Source organism: Notothenia coriiceps, unplaced genomic scaffold (genome assembly GCF_000735185.1).
Source record: "Notothenia coriiceps isolate Sejong01 unplaced genomic scaffold, NC01 NC01_scaffold00001840, whole genome shotgun sequence".
Lineage (NCBI taxonomy): Eukaryota > Metazoa > Chordata > Actinopteri > Perciformes > Nototheniidae > Notothenia > Notothenia coriiceps.
In genome coordinates, this window is record NW_011334541.1 from 5,440 (window position 1) to 24,778 (window position 19,339).

At 41.9% G+C, this 19,339-nt stretch overlaps 2 protein-coding genes across 2 annotated transcripts in view; both read left to right on the top strand.

The window, feature by feature from the left end:
* Window positions 1–375: 375 nt before the first annotated feature.
* Window positions 376–2,375, top strand: LOC104964037 (eukaryotic translation initiation factor 3 subunit E-like). The gene is made up of 3 exons (XM_010792756.1): window positions 376–531; window positions 994–1,128; window positions 2,208–2,375. The coding sequence occupies exons 1-3, from the start codon at window positions 391–393 to the stop codon at window positions 2,241–2,243; spliced, it is 312 nt and encodes a 103-aa protein (XP_010791058.1). The 5' UTR covers window positions 376–390; the 3' UTR covers window positions 2,244–2,375.
* A 4,204-nt stretch (window positions 2,376–6,579) lies between these two features.
* rspo2 (R-spondin 2) overlaps window positions 6,580–19,339 on the top strand; it is a 56,210-nt gene continuing 43,450 nt past the window's right edge. Inside the window, exons 1-2 of the mRNA XM_010792766.1 lie at window positions 6,580–6,966; window positions 7,200–7,532. Coding sequence (XP_010791068.1) covers window positions 7,433–7,532 — 100 coding nt within the window. The 5' untranslated portion in view covers window positions 6,580–6,966; window positions 7,200–7,432. The remainder of the gene's footprint in view (window positions 6,967–7,199; window positions 7,533–19,339) is intronic.

A 19,339-nucleotide genomic window follows, 5' to 3' on the forward strand; every position in this document is an offset into this window, starting at 1 on the left:
AAAGTACAATGAAACGCTGAAAGTTCACCTTCCTAAATTCAGATAAAATCAATCTACCCCAACTTCATGAAGTAGTAGTAGTCTGAAATCACACAACATTGGACGCCCACGTTTTTAATGGTAAACCATCAACTGAAAGACAATGTACAAGATATTTTCCTGTATTGAAAAAATCAATAACATGGTAAAACCTGATCCTTCAAAAAGGAGAGGCTGCTTTGGTAAGAGTTTAATTGAGAGTACACTTGCAAAAGAAACATCCATTCGGAGCCATGTTTTTGTTTGATGTGGTGTACCTGGAATGCTTGAAGGTCGGAGATTTGATTGAAGGTCAGAAACTGGCTACTTCAACTAGGAAAGTCAAACTTTGACTCAAACAAAGTATCATAGATGGGTTCTGGTCTCATGTATCTCTATTTCTTCAACAGCATGCTGGCAGATAAACTGAACATGACGCCCGAGGACGCTGAGAGATGGATCGTCAATCTTATCCGCAACGCCAGGCTGGATGCGAAGATAGACTCCAAACTGGTGAGACCTCCAGTCTTCTTCCTCAATTAGCAGGCTCAGCACTTATCTAATTAATCAAAGCTTTTTAAATGTCCCTCTGCAACCCGGGGGTGGTACTGACAGTCAAATAGCTTTTTAGATGCTCCTCATGTGTGACTTCAGAGGCATAGGAGGCATTATTTATGTCCGGATTTTGTAATTGAAGGGTAAGGACATTGTAACCATAATATATCACCCTTGCTAGGTCCTTTTTGTGAGGCTCCTTGTTGAACCAACATGCTTTGGACTCCACATCACAACAGTTCTCTGTAATCAGCAAAATCATAGCCCAGTCCTCCAGAATGACATAGAATTAGAGTAGAGTCGATGTGAACAGGACCACTGGTTGGTGTTTGTAGGATGGCGTGTCTGTCAGACCAAATGTCATTGGCTTTTTTATCGTTTTTGTGAAACCATTGTGCACTTTTTGTCTGTTTTTTCTAGGGCCATGTGGTCATGGGGAACAACGCCATCTCACCTTACCAGCAGGTGATTGAGAAGACCAAGAGCCTCTCGTTCCGCAGCCAAATGTTGGCCGTGAACATTGAGAAAAAGCAGGCCCAGAGCACCAAGACCGAGGTGAGTAACGCACACACTGTAAACAAAAAAATTGCACACCCTTCACAGGCTGTTGCTGAAGGCAACCATCCCTCCCTTTTTTAAACCGATCAGATTGCCGAGAAGGTCAACACGAACTCAGGGGCAGATCAAAGCGTTTGAAATGATCAGCTCGAAAGAACAAGGCCAAAGAATGTTGATGAACAACCATCAACAAAAGCTCTCTTTACACGAAATAAGCCAGTAAGAGCAAGTTTAACAGAGCTGACGCTTTCATCCTTCTCCATTGCTCTTCAAAGGCCTAATGACAAGGTAGAATCCAAACAACCATAAAACGATGCCTGGGCTCTGTGACTCAGCTCAGCAGCGTAAATAAGGTGGACCCTCACACAGGCTTTTGGTGAACATTACTTAAAGCCTGGAGTTCCCTGCACTTAGGACCTGCTGCAGATGTCTGGCTCAGGGTCCAGTCATTCCACTTAAGTGTGTATTTGATGTTGACCTTGTGTGTTTTAGTGGTATGTAGGACTGTTCAAGCACTCCCAACTACACAGTGTCATAATCACGCACATACTCTGAATGGTGAGCCGTTGCCTCCCCACTCCTTGAAGACACGCACGTCTGTCACATCAGATTGATGGGCCCGACACCTGACAGCACCAAGGCCACAGAGTTACAACAGACATGTTAAATGTTTACTTTTTAACTCTCGAGTGGCTGTCTTTTGATGTGCTCAATTACCCCTAACCCTATTGTTTGAATATCTGCTGCGGGAGTGCTTCCATAACCATTTCCCGTTAAAAAAATAAAAAGACCCCCCTCATTAAGGAGTTTTTGTAATTAGACAAAAGAGTCTGCAAACGGCTCACAGACCACCATTACATCCTGCTGTCCTCAAGGCTACAAATCACTTACATATAGAGAGCATTTACTGCCTACCATCTGGGGCGGCTGCTTAGGGTCCCTGTCAACTCTCGCAGAGAAAAACGTCAGCACTTAATTTCTTGCACATGTATGATACTTTTTCACATTTCCCACAAACAACATTTGTTTTGATCGCTATCCGTCATCTTCTAATTTTCCTCTTTCTTTTGTTGCAGACACCCAACTGGGCAGGTACCGAAACTGGATTTTAAGCGACACGGTGAAGATGGATCCATCCTGTTTTACATTGGAACTTTTTCCAATCTTTGTATCTCATGAAGCACAGTGCTGACTTGTTTAAGTCATCACCAATTCAATAAAAGTGACCAACATAACCATTTTCACCCATGATTGCCTTATTTCTGGACATTACAAGCGGCGGTTTGAGGTCTGAGTGGTCAGACCTTTTTCTATCTGTAATACTTGATGAAGTTTTAATGTGCGCATTGAGTCACCGACTAGGACAGTTAAGACTGCTGTGTGCGATGCGGCTCATGTGTGCGCAGTAATGATGAATGGCTGTTTAGTCTGTTGGTTTTATGGTGTTTTTAGTGGTTCCCTTCAGCGTGGCGGGCAGTCTCTCTGAGTGGGACGTCAGCTGGATGGGGGCAAGCAGAGGTGATGTACAGTTAGCAGCGGTCACACACTCTGCCAGTCATTCTGCCCATCTGAGGACTTGAGAGAGCCATAAAGAACCATTAGCCAGACGGACACAATCTTTTTAATGTCCCGCCCCGCCCCCGCTCTTCCTTGCCTTCGACCTTCTCATAACTCAGTCCTCCGCCTCTCCGTTCCTCCTTCTTTATCACAATTGCTCACAAACATGCTTTCATTCCTTCACATGTCTTTAATTTACCTCTACTTAGGGTATCATTTTCATACTAAACAAGGATTTTATGTAGAAATGCACCTGCTTTATTAGGCGAAGTCTGAAAGTGGAATGTGTCATCTCTACATGAAATGACTCTTTAACAAGGAATATGTTTTTCAGAAAAGAAGAAAAAAGGACAGGTTTTCAGCCCTACCACTTGAATCATTGCCATAGAGAAAGTTCCAAACTGTGGACCATAAATGTCTTTTTAAGAGGGAATGAGGCTCCACTGCTTAACATCAGTCAACACTGAAACATGCAGGTGGTTTACGCACCTTGTCCCGATCCACGAGACCAAAAGCATGAAGCTCCAGTCATTCAGCACCACTCTGTTTTCCTTTCCATTGGCTTTGTTTTGACCTATAATAAGTCCCGGCCACCAACCGCAGTGCTTCAAGGTGGTAACTGCAACGTGTCTGAATGGTGGAGCACACTAAATGTTTTTTTAGAAGTAAAACATTTTAAAAAAGGGAATCCGATTGGCATATTGGCTTAATACCCAGGAAAACTGGTTAAGGATCTTACACTTGTCGGTATCATTGCTGGGATGCCTCGTTAGCCAAGGAGGTAATGTTTTTGGCTCTTGTTTTGTCAAAAGGTTTACGGAAAAACAAAAAGCCCAACTTGGTTGAAGGGATTTGGAGAGACCTAAATCGAAAGATCTAAATCACTAAATGTCACTTTCATTGACATTGCAAAAGGACATTTTGGCTGCATTCTTGTGGTGTTGGAATAACCTGTCAAAATGTCATTCATAGCATACAATATCAACATATAATATTATAATATATATTTAAGCGCTCTTAACAATGCAGCCTCTTATTTGTCGCGTTCCACAATACAACTTGAAGCTCATGAACAAACAGTATGACTTCCCAACACAGGAAACGGTAGCTTCTGGGGAGCTTGTGAAGGCATTGGACTCTGAGATCTGCCCTCTATTCTTTTTATGAAACAACTAACTTGTTTGTGTTCATTTAGAATCCCGTAGTCTATAGGAGACGCAAATAGAGAAATTGGGCTTCAGGGCAATTTTTAAGTAGAATTTGTCAACCAAAAACAATTTTTTTTTAACTGCCTAAATGGGCTGAATTGCATTTTCAAAATATACTTTGACTATATCACATTACTAAAATCACTAAATCTCCCTTTCAGAGAAATTACGATACGACATTTGGCTGCATTCCCATGGTGTTATAATATTCTGTCAAAATTTGATCCCAACTTGAAACATTCACAGAAAACGTTATCAACGTGTTGTTCAAACCCTCATAACAATAACATACAACATGTTCTTTGTAGCGTTCAACATGTTCTTTGTAGCGTTCAACATTACGACTTTAATATCATAAACAAACCAACATCGGAAGACTTCCCAATACGAAAACGGTACCATCTGAAGAAAGAAGAAGACCTATTGTATTCATACCTTACAGGGAAATGGGGAGCTTGTTTATATCTCATATTCCAGAATTTTACAATTGTACTGTACAGGCGTTGATTTGCATATTCGAAAGATCATACCATATCACATAATCTTCATCAACTAATTTACATTTTTTTATATCAGAGATGTTTACATTTCCAATTTTCCCAATTCCTTTTTCAAATCAAGCTTCTGTTAAAATAGACTTCGAGGTAAGGCAGTTTTGTCAGCTACATTGCACAGTAACAATAAACTGTATTTCAGGTCTAACGTAGCAGCTCTGTTTGTGAATGTCATGCTAGATTATTTCTGGACATTGAAGTTTGCCTCTTGCCACAAACATGGAGTTTCTAAGTATAACTTGAACTTTCCCAGTTTTCCTCATCCTCTGCCTTGACATTTTCAAGATTGGAGATGACCACTGTGGTTTGGGACCATTTTCCCTCTTACCTAGTAAACTGTGACGAGAGCCCACGCTAAAGAGCGTCCAATTATGGATGTGTGACGGAGGGTGGGGGGTGTAAGAGCAGCTCCCCTCATTGCTGTTATGGCACTGAGGGCTCGGAGCCAGACCATCCGAATGCTGACGTCACCCCCACTTATGTGCACTGCAACGGGAGGGAGGGGAGGAGGAGGAGGGATGGAGAGAATAAAGTGATTGGTTTACCGGCCCCCTTCTCCATGACACATCATGAAAATAAAAGTGCCCCGAGGCCTAAATTATCACGTTCACCTTAGCCGTGCACTCTCTCATGTTGTTTTAGGAGAGGAACCCAACCCCAAGGCAGTGGGTACACCGCAATGTCTGTCGCTGCTCTCTGGATAAATAAATAAACAAAGGCAGGACAAAGGTCACTGTAGTGTTTGGCAAGGAAACCACGTTTCATCCTTTTTAAAAGATTTTTTTTTTTACATATTGTTCGAGGCCACCCCCCCTTATATTTCTTAAGCAGTTCCAAATGGAAACTTGTGTGTTTTCTAACTAAAGGATATGTTTTTGTTAACTGGTTTATCTGGCAAAATCAGTATTTGAATTATTATGTTTAATATTAAAATGGGAGGTAGGCATATGTGTCTTCTCTGTGAGGACACCAAAAACATTTACATTTTTAACAGTTTTATCAAAACATTCTTATATTTATTGATAATGAAAGTTTGTTTCTTGATATACACTAGTTTGGCTCATGTAGAATCACTCATGGAAGATATAACTCTCACATGTAAATCATTTCCTGAAATAAATAACAGATTAAGTGCCACACCTAGTGGCAGAAGGGGGTAGAGCATTCACAACTTCCTCTCCAATAAGCTATTAGACGGTGAAGCAAATAATGCCATACATGTTTTGTTTTTTTAAATACATGTCTCCATAACTACAATGTGATTATTCTCCAATGAGCTTCTTTGACTAACCTTATGAACACCAATGTCACATTACATCTCTGGTCTGTAATTTACAGACAGCATTTGAATGTCACAGAATAGAGCCCCCCCCCCCAACACAAGGTAAGTTCTAACCGAAGGACAATCTGCCTCCATTGACCACCTCACATGTTGATGAGGTCCCGTGGGTCAGTGTTGTGAGAGGCCCTGGAGAAAAAAAAATGTCTGAAATTATTGAATGATTTATTCATGTCCCACAATTACAGCCTCCCCAACGATTACCATTAATTTCGGAGGAAGGGGGGTGTATTGCTGGGTGCGCAATAAAACAGGCGTGACGAGATGGTTGATTTGCGGGCCCCAATCATTACGCACATTGTGTAGATAATTGCCTTTTTCTTGGTTAAACCTCCAATTATTCAATAGGGCCGAGATAACTAGATTAACTGAGTTATTTTGTATCTAAAATTTAGACACTTTAACTTGTAATGTATGTAGGCCTATAATGTATTAGTAAATAAAAAAATAATCACTTTTTGTTGCGTTTAATATAAGGAAATGGGATCGCCATAATAATATAAATAATGTAATATAAAATACCCTAGATGTTCTTTCTCCGCCGCAGACAAGCTGCAATCCCATTTCCACTTTTTTTTTCTTTTTTTAAAACGATTATTTTTCCCTGTGATGTAGAGCTAGCTACACTAGGACCCAGAGGCGACCTCATATACAGTGCACTGTGGGTGAGTGCGCGCAGGGGGGTGGGGGTAGATGTGGGGGTTTGACTACACTAAATGGCATCTCCAACATCTGAAATAAGAAGAAACACAAAACGAGAAAATATCCACACGTGACAGCGGCACGGCGCTATATGAGCAAAAAGGCAGCAAGCATCAGGACCAGTCTGGAGTTCAGCAGCAACCCCGCCACTCACTCTGCGCTCACTGGCTCTCCTTCCCCGTTTTAAAGAAAGCAAACACATGTGAGTTTCTGCTGCTCTTACTACAGAAACACGGAGCGGAGAACTTGAGTGAGGAAACGCAGGTAACGGGAATCTAAGATTTTTTACAGAGAGGAAAGAAAAGGGGAAAGGAAATCCCCTCCTTTTTTTACCAAGACCACCTTTTTCCCTCTTTCTCGGACTTCTCTTAACAAGTTTCTCACACAAAGTGGGATGCTGCATGTTCCCGAGCCGCACTTGCACTCAGAGGGAACCTAAACAAAAGTGCACCGGAGCGGAATTACACACTGCAAGGTATACACCGACACGTTATTCCACGGAGCGACTATTACGCACGGCTGCGCTTGTTTTATTTTTTTTGGAAGGGGCGTTTGCATCCACATTAACACACAGATGATATTTTCCCCACTATTTACCCCAAAGCACATTGTTTAGGAAGGTTATCCCCCAAAGCATCATTGTTTAGGAAGGTGTTGATTTCATTACAGTGTTATCACAGTTAACCTCCTTTGTCATTCTCCCCGCAGCGCAACAAAGCGGACACTTGTATTGACTGGAGGATCAGCCCGCTTCATAAAATGGTCCCAATCGGCGGCGCGATAACATGTCGCATCCCGTCTGATGATTGATACATTTGAGGATCGACTTAAAGAAAAAACTGGAGGAGGACATTAGAAAGTCATAAAATTCGTCCTGAGCCACATCTGCTGGCATCTTCTATTTTTTTCTTCTGGAGTCCGGACAACAGACCACCGTCCAGATGCAGTTTCGACTCTTCTCATTTGCGCTGATCGTATTGAACTGTATGGAGTACAGCAACTGTCAGGCGCAGTCGCACCGCTGGAAGAGAAACAAAAGAGGTAAGAGGAGAGGGGGGGGGGGCTTTAACAGATGCCTGAGGAGTTTGTGTGGGTCACGGGAGGCAACAGTCCTACTCAAATATTATGTTAGACATCGGCTTCTGCGCAAAAAAGGGAAGCTTTAAGTCAAATATGTATGCCTTTTTCTGTTGTTTCTAAATACGCACAGGTGAGACCTCCCTATCCAATATTGAAACATTCTAGAAATGCACTCTTCAATCAAATTTAAGTTGTAATTGAGTCTCGCAGCATCTAATATTATTTATCAACCTCCTAAAAACAGATTTTCCATAATATGTAACGAGTTAAGAGCCGGTAGCTAATGCGTAAAATGTGCGCAAAATTGGCCACTCGTGTGGCTCTCCAAAAATGAATATAAAGATACGTTGCGTCATTGGATCGGTTAATTGTATTTAAAACCACGATGTCAGAAGGGCTATTAACGCTCACTTCGCGATTCTGTGGCCCCGAACAAAGGACTCCGAATATTATTTACATGTGAAACTGCTCAAAAAGCTGCTGGCGCGGATCGGTCTATAGAGAAAGCTGGCAGCTTACATTAGGAACAGGGGAGGGGTTGGTATTGTTGGAGTTATTTAATGAATAGACACGGAATCCCCTTCATCTGACTTATGAATTGCCCATCTCCACTCCAACCCCCTTAAGCTGCTTTTAATTGATCTCATAACCACTTTGAACAGTTGGTAGGAAACCCGCATAACAATCGCTCAGCGGAGGCGCAGGAGTTGAGGAGGGGATCAGCCCCTTTGTAAATACTAGTCCATACTCTGAATGAACGAGGAGACAGTGGGATTAGTAAAAGTGGCCCCCGTCGAGCCCTCTGAGCAGACCGGTGACATAATTCCGAGGGTGACCGTCAGAGGAGTCCGAATTGCGCACGGGGCACGGACCTTTTGGGCACAGTAAAGCTAAGTATATACAGTACAGTAGAAACATTTAAAGTCAGAGCAGAAGGAGAAAGCGGTTCTTGTAAATTGTAAGGCAATCACAGATGTAATCATATGCGCTGCGTGCCAGGGGGAACCTCCACACTCTGCGAGCCCTCCACTGCCCATCTGCAAATAATCAGACAATCACTGCGGGGTACTGGCACACACACGTTTTTAACTCATCTGTTTGTTTCTTTCTGTGTGATTGTGTTCAACAATGTCGTTTTATTAGATGGTACATATATTTTCTAGGAACCTGCTTTAAATTTCGAGGATATTTTTGATGGTGAAGCAGCAAAACGAGTTTGTGTAGGTGTATCTGTGGGAGAGAGGAAGAGGGGGATGAGATCAAGAGGTCAATTTACACATTTGACCTCCAGAACAGCTTTAGGCTGAGTTCTATAAACTACACATTGTTACACCCCCCAGCCCTCAGAAACGGATGTTTGTCAAACTAATCCCATGCAAATGTGTACAGGTTTGGCCCCCTCACGGTTATGTTGCAAGTGTATGTGTGTTTTGCATGACTTTTTGGGCCAAAAGTGCCATTCTAGCTTGCATTGGCAGCCGTCCAACTTTTCGGTATTTCCTTCCTTTATTTATCACGGTTATATTGAAAGAAGCATGTGTAAGAGATCATCGTCCAATAGGCCCAGCAATGCTTGAATATTTTTCTAGCCCTCAAGGTTCCTGTGACAGCTTTATACACAGCCTGTCTGGCATGCACGCCGGAGCTATCCAAACCGCTCAGGAGTGTTGAGACCCAGACGCGTTGTTAGAAACTCAATTTGGCCCCTGCACACTCCGCTCCCCAAGCGTAGCTGTTTTATGGGTAACAAAACACATCCTGCATTATGTCTTTTTTCATTCTTTAACGCGCATGCCAAAGACACGTTTTTTTGCCATTGATATACTGTGTGTGCAAACCACACAACCAAGTGAGGTGAAAGGGATGGAGAATGCCATGATAATTAAGGGATGTCAAGGAGAAAAATAGTCATTGCGTATGACTGGAGAATGCTGGGATGTATGAGGCGAGATTGGGATCTTTGTGCGGTTTCTGGGCTGATCTTGTCTCACTGCATGGCATGACCCAACCTCCCATTTGGCTAATTGTGCATATACATTTTCTTCATGTCGAACACATGACAGAACACATTACATTTACACCTCTTTACCTCCTATCCGGTCCAACTGGAAGGGAGGAAATGGTGCCAATGAGCCCTTCTATGATATCATAGCGAGACACAAGGGTATTACTTTTCATTTTTATTCTCTGGCTAATGATGCCACCTGCTGACTACATAAAATCAGGGCTCGAGTACCAGCGCTGCCTGGAGGAAGAGCGCAGTGGGGCCCTGAGATGTTTTAAACAGGTAATGAATAGGTAATAGCAGCGGAGAGTGGTGAAAAGTTGCCATGTGATACCGTTAACCCCTTCCGCGTCTACCCAGAAAGCCCCCAAATTTGAATTCCCAGCAGGCAGCAGCATGTTTCGGATCACATTCGACTGTGTAATCTGTCACTTCAACACCGTTCCCAGATGTTTTAGAAGGACAAAAGTGATTAGATGAAACTAATGCAGCCTAGCAGGGTGGAGGCAGTGAGGTCATGACATTTCGCACCTTTGGCAACAAGGGCGTGTGGTTATTTTTTGATGCAAAAATATGCAGAAAATAGTCCTAATTTGTGGCTGAATGTGCTCTTATTTCAACAAAGAATCCAGGAACTTGATACTTTAAGACACTTGTGATTGTGGTTTATGATAAAAATGCACAAAAAAGAAGACATTGGACATCTAAAGTCAGTCTTTGGCTGTATAAATGTTAAAACTAGAGCGTGTTTGGACGCAGATAAATTGCGGCCCCTCTTTCCAAGCCCTGAAAATCTGTCCTCAGTGTGCTGAAAGCTCACATGAAGTCCCAGGTTTGTGGGTGTAAGTGTTAATGTTGGAACCCGCTTCTTTCAGCGCAATATAATACGTTGATTAAGTGCTTAACAGGGAGGCCAGCATTGCCACTCTTGCCTTTGGAAAAAGTGAAAAAAAGGCCCTTCTGATGGCACGTCTTTTAACAAGGCTTTCTCACATGATGCCACTCTAATCCAGGTGATGTGAGCCCTGTTTCTTTTCTTTTTTTAAAAATCCTTTTAAACAGAAAGCGTTTTTTTATTTTACTCATCACTTAAATGGCAATGATGGAAAGCGATCTGAGATTTGACATCATGGAAGAAGTTGTGCCAGTTTGAGGAGAGGTGGGGGTTTTTAGGGGGATGAGGACGGCATATTTAAGCAGATCAGCTGGAAACGGCTGAATGTGAACAGCATCACCTGAGAGGGATTACAGCGAGCAGAGTCTTGACCTGAGCCTGAGCTCCGGCGTCAAGGAACAGAGCTCTTGTCTTTCTCTCCCAGGCTTCCATAAGTGTAAATCTGAGTGTGTGTGTGTGTGTGGTACGTACGTACGTACGTGATGTGTGTATAGTGTGTGTGTGTGTGTGTGTGTGTGTGTGTGTGTGTGTGTGTGTGTGTGTGTGTGTGTGTGTGTGTGTGTGTGTGTGAGAGAAAAAATACACTGAGACACAGGGACACCCAGCAGGTGCATGTTCCCGATGCTCTAATCAAGACATCAAGTCCAGGACATTGACACACACACCCCATCCCACCCCCAACTCATCGACCAATCACGTCCACGGTCTGTCTCGGAGATTATCATGGCCATTAAGGACAATGATTCACTTATGTGCCGTATTGATAAATCACATTAGTCTGACCCAGCCTCCGAACTCTGTCGAAAGACTAGCTCCTTGTTTGACCTACTAACCCATGCATGTCGATCCCGGCCTGTAGCGCAGCTCCTGCTCCGAGTCACAGCGGTATCAGATGAATCCGGTGAAAGGCCCCTCAGTGCGTTCATGCCATGCTACACTGCCGGAAAAAAAACCCCAGCAGAGGAAGAAACATGCAGTGGCATGAACTTTCGGCTCGTGAGAAAGACACAATGAGAAATTCTTTGGGGTGCCACGTGATTGATGATACGTTTGACTTTTTATTCGTTTTCCCTCCGGTCTATCCTGCATCGGAACCATTTGATTGCTTCTAATTAATCGAATTGGCTAAATTATTCCTTTATCACATTTTTTGGAGAAGGTTTATGAGTTTGAATGAGTTGCAGAGCTGGGAATCATATACATGTGATGCGTCATATTTCAGTATTTCACATGGATGAGAAAGCTTGTTTTGTAACATTTCTGCACACTTCCATCACGGTAAAGAAACATTCATTGTGAGCATTTTTTTTGTTGAGGGGAATTCACATGGGGGTCCACCCTCAATCATTGTCATCCCATATGCTGGCAAAGCGTAGCGCCAAACAGATGGTTTTATTTTAGGCTACATTTTACCGCTCCGTAAAACTTCATTTTCTTCGGAAATGTGAAATAAAAAGAACGCATTATATAAAATCATCTAATACACTCCATATTTCCTCATGGTGATTGGAAACTCCTGAGCAGCAGACAAAACGGTAGTGTCCCCGCAGAGCGCAGAGGCGATTTTGTAACCCTCACCTATGCCCACTCCCCCGAAGCAATTACACCTTAATACGTTTCCTTATAAAGCTTCTAAATATGACCAGCCAATTTGGGCCGATACTCTCAAGTTTATTGGGCCGTAAAAAATATAATGTGGGAATCATTTAGAAGTGCCACACATAAAACAAGAAGACAAAAGGAACATTTTTGAAAAAGTTACTCATGCAAAGGCTTCACAGGTAGGAGAGCTGCCCAGAGCAGGAGACGGGGCCCCTCAGGCTTACACTGAAATGCGCTTCCAGACTATTTACCACTTGCATTACTAATACACACCTCCAAATTAATTCAGTGAAGAGCTGTTTAGAGGTAATGACGTGGGTACAATAAACATCCATTGTGTTTTTTCCCCAGTGAATTTGATCTGGGGAATTGTTAAAAATTAACAATTTCTTATTACAAAATGAAGTAACTACATTAAACTTAAAACTTGTTAAATATAATACTTTTCTTTATGTTATGAGTTACACGAGAAATCAACAGTTGTGCAGGAAATGTGTAGCTGGAGCCAGTAGATGGTTATCTTAGCTTAGCTTAGCAAAAAGACTAAGAACCGGGGGGGACCAGCTAGCCTGGCTCTAGGAAAAAACATCCACCTACTTGCACCTCTCAAGCTCAACTGTTAACCGAGTTTTAAGCCGTTATGTTTAACTGAGCTAGCTAGCTGCTAACTGTGTCCTCATATTTACCGTATAGAAGTTGGTGCCATGATATTGCTCTGACGACCCAATAATCCCCTAAACAACAGACTGTTGTGCGTTGCAGGGTATTTTTGGGGCTTTCAATCTAATCTGACATTTTTACAGAATATTGTGATTTGAGAATAATGGTCCGTCAGAAGAATGGACAGTCCCTTTGACATGAAAGTGGTATGGATCATTACGTCTGACCTTTGCGAGGGAAGAAAATAGGTGTATTTCCTACACTACAGTATTGTAACTACTTTGCTCAGACTTGGTAACTGATCCTATTTAGTAGGCCATATATTCGATTATTCACCTTCCCTAAATGAGCTGTACCGATTAAGGAATCCAGGAGGATGCTTAATGTTTAATGTTTGTAAGGCCACACTGTATATACTCTTGTTTGCCATGTCACTCTGTTCCTCTGTGTGCATACTTACTTTGCATTCATCTGCTAGTCCTGGAAATCTGAAACTCAAGCAGGCCCCTTGAGAAAATACACGGCGTGTGCAGAAACAAACACACACACTGACTCTACTTTGGTGCTTGTTAGCATCAATGCCTGTTCAAATGGCTCCCGCCCTAAAAACAGTGAGGCATGGGGCTCTGATCGCTACCCCCATGCCCACCCGTTACTCTCCACAGATGGACAAGACTATTCCCCCCCCCGCCCCCCCTTTTCCTTACTTTTATGGGACCTCTAATTATGCTTACATACCACATCAAAATACATCCCAGCATGCAGTGCCTTTTGTATGAAGAGGAAGTGAGCTGGTCAGATTCAATAAAGGGTCTCTCTGAAGAGCTTGTCTGTAATTTGGCGGCCCAAGTATGGACATGGGGAGGTAAAGGTGCAGCTGCCCCCAGTTGCATGCTGACTGTCTGACATGTCCATTTGTGGAGTTGAAACAAATCTGGATCCACTTCAGTTCTTGAATACTTGATAACACAAGTGAGTTTTTCCTCACAGTGTTCTGCCAGTATGATGAAGTAGTGTGAAAGATATCCCAACACACTTTGAAGGAATGCCAAAATGTGACAGCATTTTTTCACCCCACCATTGATGTACTCGAGCAAGGGACTGTAGTCAGTCTCTGTTATGGTTTTGGCTGAGGTTGGGGTTAATGATGGTAATTGGGCACCCTTAGACTAAATGAAGACTTGCCTGTGGAATTAGGCTTGGACTAGTTGGGACAAGAGCTTTGACTCAGTGGGTAAGGCTTACACTGGATTCTGTTTTGTTTTTGTTGGGCATGAAGCTTTGTTGAGTCTGGCTTGTTCCTCTATCTCCCAACTCACAGGCCCTGTGGTGTGAGGAAAGGAAGGCCTCGTGGCTGCCTGCGGAGTGCAGAAGCACCCTGTGTGTTTTTAATCAGGAACAAGGCTGGGAGTCATTACTGGGCTGCGATATTGAGCTCATTGTCTCTATGACTCCCTCTTTGGAGAGAGAGGAAGACAGGGAGTGAAGGGGGGATAAACAGAGAGGGCAACATAGCAAATAAGAAAACACTTTTTTCCCACTTTCTGATCATGACTCAGGAGGCTTTAACTCCCGTTTCTTCTTCTATCTGTCACCCGGTGGAGGACAATTTGTAAGATTTAGGGGCATTTTGTTGATGGAATTTATTTTCCTTTGTGTATAATCAACTCGGAATAAGAAGCGTTTTTTCCGTTAGCTTAGAACAAGCCCTTCTCTTCCACATTGTCCGCTTTTTTGCACCATCATGTTTCAACGGTAGCCTAAAACAGACAAACCACTCCGGTTTTAGAATTTTCATTACTTGCAGGTAAACAGTCCTGTGGAGAGTAAAATAAGCAAGCACATTAGCCTAAATGCAATTTTGGAAACAATCATCTATCATTTGACAACTATTTGTCTTTTTACAAGCACTTGTGACACAATGAGGCCATATACTGTATATCATTTAGCTTTAGTCATTACAGTTGCCAATCTTTAAACAATGACAGTGCAAGCAATAGGAAGTCCTGGCGCAGATATTTTATGATTGGACATCTACAATCCAATAACAGCCTTGGTTGTTGCATTTTCAAAAAACCTGGGCGACAAATTAAAGGAAGATTCCAAAAGAACAGTCAGGAAAAAACAATGAAAATGCTTCCGCATGGGTCATTGGAGTCACAGAATGTTTTTTTTAAGAAGGAGCTTTGATTTAGTATTATTTTTACTGCGCAATGTTTTGTTATTTACAATGTTTCTCTCTTTTCAGGTAAAAAAGTTTACTAATTCAAACTTTTTTTCCACCTTTCAATCATACATATTGGATGGTGCTTTCAGTTCACCTGTCACTGAATGCATTTGAGTTATAACCAGACTCCTGAGCCGATATAAGTCTCTTAGAGTGCCACTGGGTCTGTAATACATTGCATTTCTGATCTATTTTCCTGCAGTTGTAATCGTTGTTTGTCTTATTGTTGTCTGTGTTGACTAAAGCCCATGTATGTGTTTTGTGCTTCGCTCTGGCCACAAGACAGGCTCAGGACAAGATACACCCATGGTGTCAAAAGAGAACATTGTGGTGACTGCTTTTGACTTTTTTCTGTCTCCATCAGTTTCTTACTAATCTAGTTTTAGGGTCCAGACAATGAACCTAAGCTGCGTAAGAGAATACTGCTACACAGAAAAAGTATAACGCTTTAAAATAAATCCATTAACATTTCCAAGATTCCTTCTCTCTTTTCCCCCCTCCTAGTTATGCACTTGTATTACATCTTGGCTGACTTCTCCTTAACTGGATATTATTTTATTTGGACTGGGGCCAGGTCTCAGGAGCGACGGCCTTAGCTGTGTAAACAGCTGTCACCCGCAGGAGTCGTAACTAATAGGTATCTGTAGACAGAGGTCACATGTAGTTTACATGTTTACCAGCTAATGGCTTTAGAGATGGTACTGTCTTGGTGCAGTAATGGGCAGGAGTGAAGTGTAATGGACATGTAAGGGCTGGTTATCATCATCATCAACGAGCACAAGGTCACACGCATATATGCATATGAGTGGCCGGAACAGTTTATTCTTAAAAAGAGCTTACGTAACTTTTAAGGTCAAAGGGTTTTTTGTAGAATAAGAGATTGTATCTAAGACATATTTTCTGACTGTTTATAGAAGAGGGAACAACTCCTGTGGTTGAGTTATTGCATTGCTCTTTGGTACATCGGACACTTTGGAAAATTGATGTAACAGCAGCCAATACAGACAACGCAATTTGCCACTCTTTTGTTGCAGTAAACACTGTGGCGTGTAGGCACAAGACAGGTACAGATCCATTTATATGTCTATGTTCATGTATACATGAATTGATACTCATGCCACCCAGATACTTTGGAAGTCTCTGTTTCTTCATCCAAAAGTTCCTCTTATCGCAATATCTAACACCAACTTTAGTTTCCATCTCACCTGCATACCAAAGCTCACTTTTTTTTGGCATAAAATTACATTTCCACACCCAGAAGCACACATAGTACTTTTACTGAAAGGAAATTATCTTCGCACCACAGTTATGTGCTGGCCTGTTGAGGCCACTCATACTTTATGAAAGCATTTATTCCATTTTATACTCACTGAAGAAATGTGTGCTCCTGAGGGCTGAGTGTGGCCTTTTAGAGCCAACACAAGCCGGTTCCTGTTAAGAAGGCCCAGCAGTGCCAGCCATTCAGGTGCAGTTTTGTGGTGGTGTGAGAACATGAGGCCAGATGTTATCCAGACACCTGCTAGAGCATAAGCTGGCCGCTCTCGTCTGGATTCAACAACACAAAGTGTATATCACAGGCCTGTAAAACACCTAAGATGAACTTCTCTCTAAAGTGTACTGGAATAACCCTCAAGTTCTTCAACATTTTCTCATACAACGGTTGGTATGATTGTTTACATTTAGCTATGAATGTCCAGCAACACAAGCAATCATCGGCAATGCAAAAGCTGTTAAGGGAACAAATCGTATAGGTTAAGTTTAGGAAATGGTTTTAGTTTGAGTTAAAATAAATACCAAAATAGCTTTACTTGAGTACAGGAACTACATAAGTCCAAGTTGGCTTTTGGTTTTACACGAACAGTAATCTCCTAGGGAAAGGTCCCATTTTATTTGGACCTAACCATCCACCCCAACTTCCCCCCTGCTGGGATTTGTCTGCAATTATATTATGATAATGTGTTATAGTGATACTTATCGTAGTAAAAATTCCGAAGACAGTATGAAAACAACCTCCAGCATTAATCAAGACATGTTTACTTTCAAAGACAACTGGAACATAATATTGGCAGGTGACAGCTTAAAGGGGACCTATCATGCAAAATGCACTTTTTATGTCTTTTATACATAAATATGTGTCCCCGGTGTGTCAGGGAACTCACGCAGCGTCAGCAAATAAAACCCTCTCTCTTTTCCTCCATACCCAAATCTCTAAAAACGGGGCTGCAACGGAGCTGATCCAGATTTGCGTCCGATATGACGTAATATCGGAAATGTAGGCTGGCTTTACACCCACGGCCCTATCACAAACGTTGCTATCGGAAACAATGCCCGACTGTTTTGGACGTAATATGGTAGTGCATGTTGACATTATCATCTCTAACACTCAGAGCTAACCTGTACTGCGCAGAGCATGTGTGTGAAGAAGCAGGAAATAAAAAGGAACTCACCTTGTGGTATAACCCGCAAGAGAGAAAGCCATTGAGCTCCATACTGTTTCAGAAATAACACTTGATAATCCATGATATGGCGTTTCATCACCGCAGTATTTGCCGGTAGAACCTCCCGCATGAGCTCAGCGCCCTCCTTTTTTTAATGATTTTTTTTTTTTTAAAGCTTTATACCCCAAATCAACACTTTTGAAACAAGAAGTGAAATAGAGGGATATGAGGCATGGCTAAAATGGGTGATCTGTTTGGTACTTTGAGCAAAACACTTCATAGACATGTTTTTTATATATTTGTATATATCTGAGACCTATGCTATTGCCTAAAAATAGCATGATAGGTGCACTTTAAGTAAAATAATATCAGCAATATAATACAATGTGTGTGGCGATTGCTCAAGTATGAAAAATTTGAGAGTTAGGTGAGACAACAAGCAAGGGTGTCTTCTTTTCCCACGGGAGACCTAATGTAGATATTGGATCCAGCCCAGTTATTTGGGGGGGGGGGGGTAGAAAAATAAAGCTTTGATGTTTAGGTTTTTTTTTTTTTTTTGTGAAAGTGAGACTTGCCATCTGTCCCCTGTGGTGCACTCCACTTTTGACCCTGGCGATCGCCTAACATCTCCCTGTTGTGCTCGGCGGGCGAGGAGGGTTGTGAGGTCTTGTTAAAGGGTTAATGAGGAAGAACTCTGTAGCAGACAGCCTATGAAGATAGAGTGAGGCAGTCAGCATAGGCTTCTTTGTTGTTTTTTCGTTTAGTTTCCTTTCTTATTGTTTTTTCATCGTTATTGCTAAGAGCTATTTTCTTCCAATAGATCACATGTCTATCAAAAAGTATGGCTTCTTCTCCTCCATTCTGTTGAAGAAACTTGAGTTTGTTTAAGTAGCACTCTTTTGCTCCTGCTAATTAGCTGCAATTAGCAGTTTTTATATTCTATTTATTATTTTCACTCTAATGATATGACGTTTGTGCTTTTATCTTGGTTATATGTTAAATGCAGAACATTTACTTATTATCAAGTATTATTTTCGTGTGCTATGAAGTCACCACATTTTTTCCAGCCTTCTTAGCAGAAAATATTATGACATTTCCTTTGATATCACCCTAATACAGCCTCTTAAATAATTATGAGGTTACAATACACTAGATTTTCCAAAAAATATTTAAGCAATAGCTCACGACAGGCCGTGGTATATATGCTCATTATATCACAGCTAAGGGGCGTGGTTCGGCCCGACGCGAAGCGAAAGCTCTGGAGAGAGCTTTTGCACCACTAACGGTCATAATTTCTCTGCTTTTTTTCAAGACCCGCATTAGAAAGCTTTTGAATGTGGGTAATTTTCCAGTCGGTCTACCTGCTCTTCACGTACCTCTGCATGTCGTTGTTTAGGTGCTTTTTTTTCTGGAGATAGGCACTCCTCAATCCACTCCTCCCGGAGGTCGAAGTTAATCTTAAAAGTTTCCATCTTATGCTTTGTAAGTTTGTTTCGTAACGGAAGAAATGTAAATATATTTATAAAACTGACAAGTCAAATCAAGCAATCTGATTGGTCGATAGTGTTTTTGCGGACCTCTTTGATTACAGATTTGAAAACATCGTTGCTTGCTTTAAAAGTAGCACAATTCATTATGTCAAACCTTGGAAAGTATCTAGATATCCCTGCCCTAATGCCAAAGGAACTGCACACTGAATATGTTTTTGCCGTTTGATGTCTATGTCTGTACGCTGCGTAAAAAGGAGGTTTTCTGTCCCGTTACTTCTCCGCAGCTTTCTTGTTCCAGTTTGAAAAGCCCAACGGTATACTGTTTTTCTCAGACGCGGAGGGATACTGACTTGTTGTGAAAAGTAACTTACAATTCTACCCGTGGTATACACTCAGTATATCACGGCTAAGAACCAATCAGATTGCTTGATTTGACTTGTCCGTTTTATAA